This window comes from Salvelinus sp. IW2-2015, unplaced genomic scaffold (genome assembly GCF_002910315.2).
Source record: "Salvelinus sp. IW2-2015 unplaced genomic scaffold, ASM291031v2 Un_scaffold2533, whole genome shotgun sequence".
Taxonomy (NCBI): domain Eukaryota; kingdom Metazoa; phylum Chordata; class Actinopteri; order Salmoniformes; family Salmonidae; genus Salvelinus; species Salvelinus sp. IW2-2015.
In genome coordinates this window covers 38,225-49,719 of record NW_019943846.1, presented here as the reverse complement: position 1 = coordinate 49,719, position 11,495 = coordinate 38,225, and the positions used below count along the sequence as shown (strand labels likewise).

The following is an 11,495-nucleotide window of genomic DNA, read 5'->3' as shown; positions in this document are numbered from 1 at the left end:
TCAACTATATCTAATGTGGTGTCCCTAACATATAATTTATTCAACTATATTGAAGGTGGTGTCCATAACAGATCATTTATTCAACTATATCTAATGTGGTTTCCCTAACATATCAGTTAGTCAACTATGTCTACTATTTTGTCCCTAACAGATCAGTTATTCAGCCATAGAGGAGACGCTGGCCACAATACAGCTGTCATGTCACTACATGATCTGTGGTTTGGGATAGGGAAGACCGCTAAACAATTACAGTATGTGGTTACAGGCACAGTGTGGTGTGTGTGTGTGTGTGTGTGTGAGGAACCTTGAAAGCACTTGTTTGTCTATATACACAGTGCTTTCGGAATGTATTCAGACCTCTTGACTTTCCCCACATTTTGTTACGTTACAGCTTTATTCTACAATGGATTTTAAAAAATCATCATCAATCTACACACAATACCCCATAATGACAAAGCGAAAAAAAAATTGTTGGAATTTTTGCAAATTTATCAAATAAATAAACAGAAATACCTTATTTACATAAGTATTCAGACCCTTCGCTATGAGCTTTGAAATTGAGCTCAGGTGCATCTTGTTTCCATTGATTGCCCTTGAGATGTTTCTACAACTTGATTGGAATCCACCTGTGGTAAATGCAATTGATTGAACATGATTTGGGAAGTCACACACCTGTCTACATAAGGTCCCACAGTTAACAGAGCAAAAACCAAGCCATGAGGTTGAAGGAATTGTCCGTAGAGATCCGAGATAGGATTGTGTCGAGGCACAGATCTGGGGAAGGGTATCAAAACATGTCTGCAGCATTGAAAATCCCCAAGAACACAGTGGCAAAACTGAGCAATCGGGGGAGAAGGGCCTTGGCCAGGAAGGTGACCAAGAACTAAATGGTCACTCTGACAGAGCTCCAGAGTTCCTCTGTGGAGATGGGAGAACCTTCCAGAAGGACAACCGTCTCTGCAGCACTCCACCAATCAGGCCATTATGGTAGAGTGGCCAGACGGAAGCCAGTCCTCAGGAAAAGGCACATGACAGCCCAAAAAAGACTCTCAGACCATGAGAAACAAGACTCTCTGGTCTGATGAAACCAATATTGAATTCTTTGGCCTGAATGCCAAGTGTCAAGTCTGGAGGAAACCTGGCAAAATCCCTATGGTGAAGCATGGTGGTGGCAGGATCTTGCTGTGGAGATGTTTTTCAGCGGCAGGGACTGGTAGACTAGTCAGGATCGAGGCAAAGATTAATGGAGGAAAGTACAGAGAGATCCATGATGAAATCCTGCTCCAGAGCGCTCAGGGCCTCAGACTGTGGCGAAGGTTCCCCTTTCAAACAGGACAACGACCCTAAGCACACAGYCAAGACAACGCAGGGGTGGCTTCGGGAAAAGTCTCTGAATGTCCTTGAGCGGCCCAGCCAGAGCCCGGACTTGAACCCGATCGAACATCTTTGGAGACACTTAAAAATATCTGTGCAGCAACGCTCCCCMTCCAACCTGATAGAACTCTAGAGGATCTGCAGAGAAGAATGGGAGAAACTCCCCWAATACAGGTGTGCCAAGCTTGTAGCATCAGACCCAAGAAGACTCGATGATGTAATCTCTGTCAGAGGGGTGTCAACAAAGTACCGAGTAAAGGATCTGAATACTTATGTAAATGTGATATTTCCCTTTTTTATTTTTAGCAAATTAGCAAACATTTCTATAAACCTGTTTTTGCTTTGTCATTAAGGGTTTAGATTGATGAGGAAAAACAATTTAATMAATTTTARAGTAACGCTATAATGTGCTCGATGGCACTGTACAYATGCGTGTGTGTACATTTCCATTTTAGTAATTTAGCAGACGTTCTTATCCAGAACACCTTTTCACCTAGTCGGTTCGGGATTCAAACCAGCAACCTTTTGGTTACTGGCCCACTGCTCTGAACAGCTAGGCTAACTGCCTCCCTTGGTATACTGGTGTGTATGCACCTACAGTATATGAGTGTGTGTGCGTGTGTGTGCACAGTTGAGTTAGAGGCTGTACGTAATCCCATTCTCAAAGCACATGAATGAAACATGAGATATAAAGGAACTCTGTACCTTCTCTCCCGCCTTCCCATCTGATCCTTGAAGACCCTGATGAATAGAAAACAGGAGATGAGAAGGAGGGAGGAGAGAAGGAGGAAGGATAGATGGAGGGAGGAGAGAAGGAGGGAGGAGAGAAGAGGAGAAGAAGAAGAGAAGATGAGATAATAAATATTTCTAGCTTTAAATGAGCATTTCTGAATTCCTTGATGACTATATTAAACATAAATCGCTATATGCACATCTTGCAGAGTGCACCTTTAAAGGGTCAACGGTTAAGAGTTAGGGGTGCTATATGTCTCACCGGGAGGCCAGGGTCTCCTATGCCAGGCTCTCCTTTGGGCCCCGTCTTCCCCTGGAGGGCTACAGTGTTGCCCAGGTCTTCAGACAGGACGGGACACAACTCACACGGGTCACCCTGTGAGACAGACACACAGAGTAAAAGAGAGTCAGAGATGTAGAGACACAAACCCACAGATGTAGAAACACAAACCCACAGATGTAGACACAAACCCACAGATGTAGAAACACAAACCCACAGATGTAGAAACACAAACCCACAGATGTAGACACAAACCCACAGATGTAGAAACACAAACCCACAGATGTAGACACAAACCCACAGATGTAGAAACACAAACCCACAAATGAAGAGTCACAAATCCAAAGATGTAGAAACACAAAAAGTCACAGATATGTAAACACAAATAGTCACAGGTATAGAAACACAAACAATCACAGATGTAGAAACACAAACAATCACAGATGTAGAAACACAAACATTCACAGATGTAGAAACACAAACATTCACAGATGTAGAAAAACAAACAGTCACAGATGTAGAAACACAAACATTCACAGATGTAGAAACACAAACATTCACAGATGTAGAAACACAAACCCACATATCTAGAGAAGTATAGATACACACACCGACAAGTCAATTATATAGAGATATTTAGAGAGAAAATCAAGATAATTCAAGCCGGGACACTGAGGGTTAAGTCACCTTATCTCCTTTACCGCCACCAGGACCCCTAGGACCCTGAAAACACAACAGCAATACATTATAGTAGAGCATGATGATGAGGTTTCAAATTACACGTTGACTAACTTGACTGACTAACATGACTAAAGGACTAATTGACTAACATGACTAACATTACTAACTTACTAACATAACTAGCACGACTAACGGACTAACATGACCAACTGACTAACATGACTGATGGACTAACACAACTAACAAACTAACGTGACTAACATTACGAACTGACTAACATAACTAGCACGACTAACTGAATAACATGACTAGCTGAATAACATGACTAGCTGAATAACATGACTAGCTGACTAACATGCCTATCTGATTGACATGACTAACGGACTATCATGACTAACATGACCAACTGACTAATTGACTAACWWGGCTWWATGACTAACATGGCTAAATTAATAACATGACTAACTGGATAAAATAGCTAAAGGACTAACATGACTAACTGACTAACATGGCTAAATGACTAACATGACTAAATGACTAACATAGCTAAATGACTAACATGGCTAAATGACTAACATGACTAACTGGATAAAATGGCTAAAGGACTAACATGACTAACCTGACTAACATTACTAACTGATTAACATGACTAACTGGCTAACCTGACTAACTGGTTAACATGACTAACTGGTTAACATGACTAACTGATTAACATGACTAACTGGCTAACCTGACTAACTGGTTAACCTGACTAACTGGCTGACATGACTAACTGGCTGACATGACTAACTGGCTGACATGACTAACTGGCTGACATGACTAACTGGCTAACTGGCTGACATGACTAACTGGCTGACATGACTAACTGGCTGACATGACTAACTGGCTGACATGACTAACTGGCTAACATGACTAACTGGCTGACATGACTAACTGGCTGACATGACTAACTGGCTAACATGACTAATGGACTAACGAGACTAACAGACTAACGTGACTAACATTACTAGCATAACTAACACGACTAACTGACTAACATCACTAACTGACTAAAAAACAAAACAGTTATTTGAACGCATCCTGTACTCACAGGATCTCCTGGCTCTCCATCTTTCCCTGGTGTCCCAGAATCCCCCTGGGACAGGAAGAGAGGAACAAGACATAGTAACCATAACAAAAGTGGTAACATTCCAGAAATGTACATTGTTGTGGGATGTGTTATTATCAAACAATGTAGTCTGCATACTTTATATACTGCAGCCTTCAAAGTTTCGAAGTAGAATTTAATTGGATTTAAAATAATACCGCAGATATTTTTTACCTTTTCTCCATTCGATCCAGGTGGTCCTCCTGGGGTGCCCTAGGAACAAAACAAAACACAAAAAAAGAGAGCTGAGCAACTATCCCCCTCTCTAACTGTCTCTCACTTTCTCTGTCTACCAGAGCCAAACAAGAACAGACGCACACAGGGTCTGCTCTCGAAGATTCTAAGTTTCAGTCAAGGGTAACACACTGTGTCTGCACTAAGATGTGTTAGAGGTGGATTTATACATTTTCTATATCTATAAATTTGTCTTAATATCATAATCCCTTCTGCATACAGAGTGATATTGTTGGGAAAGTTACTAATAACTAATGCAGAGGATTTTCTCTCTCTCTCAGAAACACAAGCCACTGAGTGAGGCACTCATTCACAGCTCACCAAGAGATTCAAGGACAAACGGGCAGACAGACAGAAAACAGGCTTTCTTAAGCTGAACCATAATTGTCAGTGACCTAAATTAATTGTGTAACTAATGCCTATGACCTATGACAACCAACTAATAACCAGGCTGAGGAGGCAACCAGGCTTATCAAGCAGCTACAAACGTATTTTCATTTTATTCGACAAATCCCATGGTTTAACCTGCCTATAGTCAGACAGCTGCAAGATTGCTTTGTTTCTATAATACATTTTCCAGACATGATTAATCTTCTCCTGTCTATGTACAAATGTCATTTATATTTTGCATACGGCCTACCCACCGTTCTATATTAACCAATCAAGCAGCAGTCTTATTTGACAATCAAAGGAGGAACTCTCTAGGACCTCCTCCTAAACCTAGGGGTTTAAAATACTCTGTCATTATAATCCCTGTGTGTGTTCTCCTGTGTACATCATGGTATTAAAGAATTTGAAGTGAAGTTTCGATTGTCGATTTCACCTTTCAGATGCTTTTAGGCTCTAGTCAAAGGTAACACACAGTGTCTGCTCTAAGATTCTTCTAGGCACAAAAGCTGCATCCATATAGCCGGTCTTTGCCTGCCAAACCCAGCCCCACCCTGCCCAGTGCATAAAGCATCAGACAGCTGGGAGGCAGGAGAGATATTAAAACAGCACTCTGACTCCTGACCAGAGGATGGCACAGATAGATGGGACAGAATTCCAGGGCAGACACTACTCACTGGTAGGCCTGGTTTTCCAATTCCTGGAAATCCTGGAAGTCCGGGGTTTCCCGGTTCTCCTGCTAGTCCCTCGGGCCCCACTTTTCCAGAGGTACCCTGGGAAAACAAGTTACTAAAGGTTAAAATTCAAATAGTTCAAATTGACATGAAACAGAAAATGAAAGTTGGATTTCGAGTGTCACTAGCACCATGTGTTTACAGTACATGTAGATAGGAAAGTACAGTGTACATACAATGGAAGTATCCATACTGTATTTAAATAGTGCTACATTAAGAAAAGAGTAGCTCTCACCTTCTGTCCCTTGGGTCCCACCACACAGATGGATCCAGCTCGACCCTGTAGACACACACAAAACATAGTGACATCATCAGTGTGCGACGTGGCCAGAAGAAGACTGGGTCACCTGTTTTGTAGCATTATTTGGTGTAGAACTGTATCGATCCCTGTATCGATTTCTCTCAATTCCAACAGATATTGTCATTTTACTGCTGCTATTTAATTATTTATTAATTTTATTTTCTATTTTTTACTCATCCATTTTTTACTTAACACTTATTTTTCTTCAAGCATGGTTGGTTAAGGGCTTGTAAGTAAGCATTTCACTGTAAGGTCTACACCTGTTGTATTCGGCGCATGTGAAATATACAATGTGATTTGATTTGATTGTGGAATGTCTGCCTCCCCATCCTCCACCTGGCTGTAGATATCACTCAGCTCTAATTTAACAGTATGAACACCTCTGCCTACAGGATATCTTAACCTGAGAGAGCACACACACAAACACCAGTGGAGGCTGCTGAGAGGAGGACGGCTCCTAATAATTTCCGGAACAGAGCACAAGGAATGGCATCAAACACATGAACTAGAGATGGGACAATAAACTGAAAATGATCGACACCGACCAAAACAACCCCTTATTGTGGCCATTTTGCTGAAGAAAAAACCTATAAGGCCCCACTAGAAAAATTTAAAATGAAATACGTTTGCTGGTAACTGTAATAGTAGCAGTAGTAGTAGTAGTAGTAGCAAAGCAAAAAAAATGTAGAGATAGCAGAAGTAGCAGTAGTAGTAGTAGTAATAGTAGTAGTAGTAGCAGTAGTAGTAGAAGTAGCAGCAGTAGTAGTAGTAGTAGTAGTAGTAGTAGTAGCAGTAGTAGTAGTAGTAGTAGTATTGGTAGCAGTAGAGGCAGCAGTAGTAGTAGTAGTAATAGTTGTAGTAGCAGTAGCAGCAGCAGTAGTAGTAGTAGCAGTATTAGCAAAAGCAGATATAGAGGTAGCAATAGCAGAAGCAGCAGTAGTAGTAGTAGTAGTAGTAGTAGTAGTAGTAGTAGAAGTAGCAGTAGTAGTAGTAGACGTAGCAGTAGTAGTAGTAGTAGCAGCATCAGTAGTATCAGAAGTAGTAACAGTAGCAGCAGTAGTAGTAGCAGTAGTAGTCGTAGCAGAAGTAGAAGTAGCAGTAGCAGCAGTAGTAGTAGTTGAAGCAGCAGTAGTAGTAGTAGTAGTAGTAGTATTGGTATCAGCAGTAGTATCAGTAGTAGTAGTAATAGTAGTAATAGAAGTAGTAGTGGTATTAGTAGTAGTAGCAGTAGTATTAGCAGTAGCAGTAGTATTTGCAGTAGCAGATTTAGTAGTTGCAGTAGTAGTTGCAGTAGTAGTAGCAGAAGTACAATTAGCAGTAGCAGTAGCACCAGCAGTAGTACTAGCAGTATTAGTGGTAGTAGCAGTAGTATTAGTAGAAGCAGCAGCAGCAGCAGTAGTAGCAGTAGTAGTAGCAGGAGCAGTAGTAGTAGTAGTAGCAGTAGGAGCAGCAGTAGTAGTACTAGCAGAAGTAGCAGTAGTTGTGGCCATAGAATTAGCAGAAGTAGTAGCAGCAGTAGTAGTAGTAGTAGTAGTAGCAGTAGTAGTAGTAGCAGTAGTAGTAGCAGTAGCAGTAGTAGTAGTAGTAGTAGTAGCATAAGTAGAAGTAGCAGTAGTAGCAGTAATAGTAGTAAAATAAGTAGTAGTAGTATTAGAAGAGGTAGCAGTAGTAGTAGTAGCAGTAATAGTAGTAAAATAAGTAGTAGTAGTATTAGAAGAGGTAGCAGTAGTAGTAGTAGCAGTAATAGTAGTAGTAGTAGTAGTAGTAGTAGCAGTAGCAGTAGCAGCAGTAGTAGTAGTAGTAGTAGCATAAGTAGAAGTAGCAGTAGTAGCAGTAATAGTAGTAAAATGAGTAGTAGTAGTATTAGAAGAAGTAGCAGTAGTAGTAGTAGCAGTAGTATTAGCAGTAGCAGCAGTAGTAGTAGCAGTTGTATTAGCAGTAGCAGTAGCAGTAGTGTTTGCAGTAGCAGTAGTAGAAGTAGTAGTTGCAGTAGTAGTTGCAGTAGTAGTAGTAGTAGCAGAAGTAGAATTAGCTGTAACAGTAGCACCAACAGTAGTTCTAGCAGTATTAGTTGTAGTAGCAGTAGTAGTAGTAGTAGTAGCAGTAGCAGCATTAGTAGTAATAGTAGTAGAAGTATCAGCAGTAGTAGTAGTAGCAGCAGCAGTAGTAGTTGTAGTAGTAGTAGTAGTAGCAGTAGTAGTAGCAGAAGTAGAAGTAGCAGTAGTAGTAACAGTAGTAGTAGAAGATGTAGCAGCAGTAGTAGTAGTTGAAGCAGTAGTAACAGTAGTAGTAGTAGTAGTATTGGTAGCAGCAGTAGTAGCAGTAGTAGCAGTAATAGTAGTAATATAAGTAGTAGTAGTATTAGTAGTAGTAGCAGTAGTATTAGCAGTAGCAGTATTATTTGCAGTAGCAGATTTAGTAGTTGCAGTAGTAGTAAAGCAAAAAAAATGGTAGAGATAGCATGAAGTAACCGCAGTGTTGTAACGTAATGGTAAGGTACAGTAGTAGCACGTTGAGTAAGTAGCAGTGGCGCGACACGTAAGATCGAGTAGCTCAGACAGTTAGCAGTGAGAGTAGTAGTAGTCAGTATGTAGTAGTAGCAGTAGGAGGCAGCAGTAGTAGTAGTAGTAATAGTTTTGTAGTAGCAGTAGCAGCAGCAGTAGTAGTAGTAGCAGTATTAGAAAAAGCAGATATAGAGGTAGCATAGCAGAAGAGCCAGTAGTAGGTAGTAGTAGTAGTGAGTGAGTTAGTAGTAGAAGATAGCAGTAGTATAGTAGAGTAGCATTAGTACGTGTAGTAGCAGCATCAGTAGTATCAGAAGTAGTCACAGTAAGCAGTAAGTAGTAGCAGTAGTAGTCGTAGCAGAAGTAGAAGTAGCAGTAGCAGCAGTAGTAGTAGTGGGGCAGCAGTAGTGAGTGTACGATAGTTAGTAGTAGTATTGGTATCAAGCAGTAGTACAGTAGTAGTAGTAATAGTAGATGAAATATAGTAGTAGGGTATTTAGTAGTAGTCTAGTAGCCAGTGCAGATTAGAGCAGATAGCAGAATTTGCAGTAGCAGATTTAAGTGTTGCAGTAGTGTTGCAGTAGTAGTAGCAGAAGTACAAATTAGGAGTAGCAGTAGCACCAGCAGTAGTACTAGCAGTATTAGTGGTAGTAGCAGTAGTATTAGTAGACAGCAGAGCAGCAGCAGCTAGTAAGTAGTCAGTGTAGTAGCAGCAGTAGTAGTAGTAGTAGAGTAGGAGCAGCAGTAGTAGTACTAGCAGAAGTAGCAGTAGTTTGTGGCGATAGAATATAGCAGAAGTAGTAGGCAGCAGTAGTGTGTAGTAGTATACAGTCAATGTAGTCAGTGCTTAGCTGAAGTGAGTAGCAGTAGAGTGTAGTATTAGGTTAGGCAGTAGGAAGGCAGTAGCCTAGCAGTGTGTAAATAGTATGTTTTTACTATTATATTTTTAGAGTATATTGGCAGGTAGCAGTAGCTAGAAAGTATGGACGATACATAGTAGTAGTACTAAGTGAGTTAGTGTAGTGGTCAGTAGTAGAGTAGCTAGCAGATAGCATGCAGTAGTAGGTAGGCAGTAAGAATTAGTAAAAATACAGTAGGTAGTAGGTATCTAAAGAGGGTATGGCAATAAGTGTCTGGCAGCTCAAGTCCGCTAAGTAGTAGTAGTAGTAGTAAAGCAGTAGCAGTAGCAGCAGTGTAGTAGTATAGACGCGGATAAGGCATGAGAGAAGTAGCCAGTTAGTAGCAGGTGAAGAGAGTAAAAAGGACTTATACGTAGTATTAGGAAGAAGTAGCGCAGGTAGTAGTGTCGTACAAGTAGTGATTAGGCAAGTAGCAGCATGACTACGTCTAGTTGGTATTAGCAATAGCAGTAGCAGTAGTGTTTGCAGTAGCAGTAGTGAAGTAGTAGTTTTGTCGCAGGTATTATTTGCAGTTTGTAGAGTTACAAGAAGGTAGAATTAAGCTGTAATCAGTAGCAGACCATCATGTAAGTTACTTGCAGTATATTCAGTTGCAGTTATTGAGAGTAAGTAGGTAAGTCAGTAAGCAAACGATTAGATGCTAAATTGGTAGTAAGATGTCATCCAGTCAGTAGTAAGTAAGCTAGCAGCAGCAGGTAATACTATTGTTCTAGTAGTTTAGTATGTATGACGTTAGGGTAGAGCTGTAATAGATTAGAGAAATGTGAGCAGTAGTTATAAACAGTAGTAGGTAGAAGATCGTTAGCAGCATGTAGGTTGAATAGGTTGAAACAGAGAGCTAATCATGATGTTAACACCAGTAGGTAGGTAGTTAGTAGTATTGGTATGCAGCAGTAGTAGCAGTAAGTAGCAGTCATAGTAAGTAATATAAGTAGTAGTAAGTAATTCAGTCAGTAGTAGCCAGTAGTGATTAGCAGCTAGCAGTATTTTTGCAGTAGCAGGTAAGTAGATTTATCCAGTCTGCACAGAGTAGATTGTAAGCTAGATCTCGTACAATGTTAGGCATTAGCAGTATGTCACCAGCAGTAGTGATCTAGGTTACTTTAGATATGGTAGCAGTAAGTAAATAGTAGCAGGTCAAGCTTAAGTTAGATTGATTTAGTTGGGTATACTATAGTAGTCACAGTATGCAGTAAGGCATGTAGTGAGTAGCAGAAGTCAGTATAGCCATGCAATACATTGAGGTATATGCAGTAGGAAAGGCAGATTAGCGTTGAGCAGCACATCTAGTAGTGAAGTAGTAGTAGTAGTAGAGTAGTGTAGAATAGTAGTAAGTACCAGCAGTAGTAGCAGTATACCTACTAGCAGTAGTAGTAGCAGTATCACCAGAGTTGTACAAGTAGTATTAGTAAGTTAGTAGTAGTTGAGTAGTAGTAGTAGTAGCAACAGTACATTAGTAGTAGTAGCATTAGTATCAAATCAAATCAAATGTATTTATATAGCCTTCTTCATCCAGCTATATTTCTGGGTTTGTAGTTATCTCAAGTGCTGTACAGAAACCCAGCCTAAAACCCCAGAAGCAAGCAATACAGGTGTAGAAGCACGTGGCTAGGAAAAACTCCCTAGAAAGGCAAAACCTTAGGAAGAAACCTAGAGAGGAACCAGGCTTATGAGGGTGGCCAGTCTCTTCTGGCTGTGCCATTAGTATTAGTAGTAGTGGCATTAGTAGCAGTAGTATTAGCAGTAGAAGCAGTAGTAGTAATAGTAGTAGTAGCATCAGTAGCAGTAGCATCAGTAAGTAAGTAGCAGTAGCAGTAGTAGTAGTAGTAGTAGCAGTAGCAGTAGCAGTAGCAGTAGCCTAGAGTAGCGTGAGCAGTAGTAGTAGCAGGCAGTAGTAGTAGCAGTAGCAGCAGTAGTATAGTAGCATAGTAGTAACAGTAGAGCAGTAGCAGTAGTAGTAGCAGCATAGCAGCAGTAGTAGCAGCATAGTAGTAGTAGCCAGTAGCAGTAGCAGTAGCAGTAGTAGCAGCAGTAGCAGTAGTAGTAGTAGCTGAGTAGCAGAGTAGAGTAGTATGCAGTAGTAGTAGTAGTAGCAGTAGAAGCAGTAGTTAGTAGTAGTAGCTAGCAGTAGAGTAGTAGTAGTAGTAGGCAGTAGTAGTAGTAGTAGCTAGAGCAGTTAGTAGTAGTAGTAGTAGTGTAGC

The 11,495-nt window shown here is 40.7% G+C and overlaps 1 protein-coding gene across 1 annotated transcript in view; it reads right to left on the bottom strand.

Annotated features, from left to right (window-relative positions):
• The window catches only part of LOC112074201 (collagen alpha-1(XVI) chain-like), a 37,167-nt gene that overhangs the window by 22,676 nt on the left and 2,996 nt on the right, over positions 1-11,495 (bottom strand). The window contains exons 4-10 of the mRNA XM_070440422.1: positions 5,805-5,849; positions 5,513-5,608; positions 4,389-4,427; positions 4,158-4,202; positions 3,074-3,109; positions 2,369-2,482; positions 2,080-2,115 (exon numbers count right to left, since the gene is read on the bottom strand). Coding sequence (XP_070296523.1) covers positions 2,080-2,115; positions 2,369-2,482; positions 3,074-3,109; positions 4,158-4,202; positions 4,389-4,427; positions 5,513-5,608; positions 5,805-5,849 — 411 coding nt within the window. The remainder of the gene's footprint in view (positions 1-2,079; positions 2,116-2,368; positions 2,483-3,073; positions 3,110-4,157; positions 4,203-4,388; positions 4,428-5,512; positions 5,609-5,804; positions 5,850-11,495) is intronic.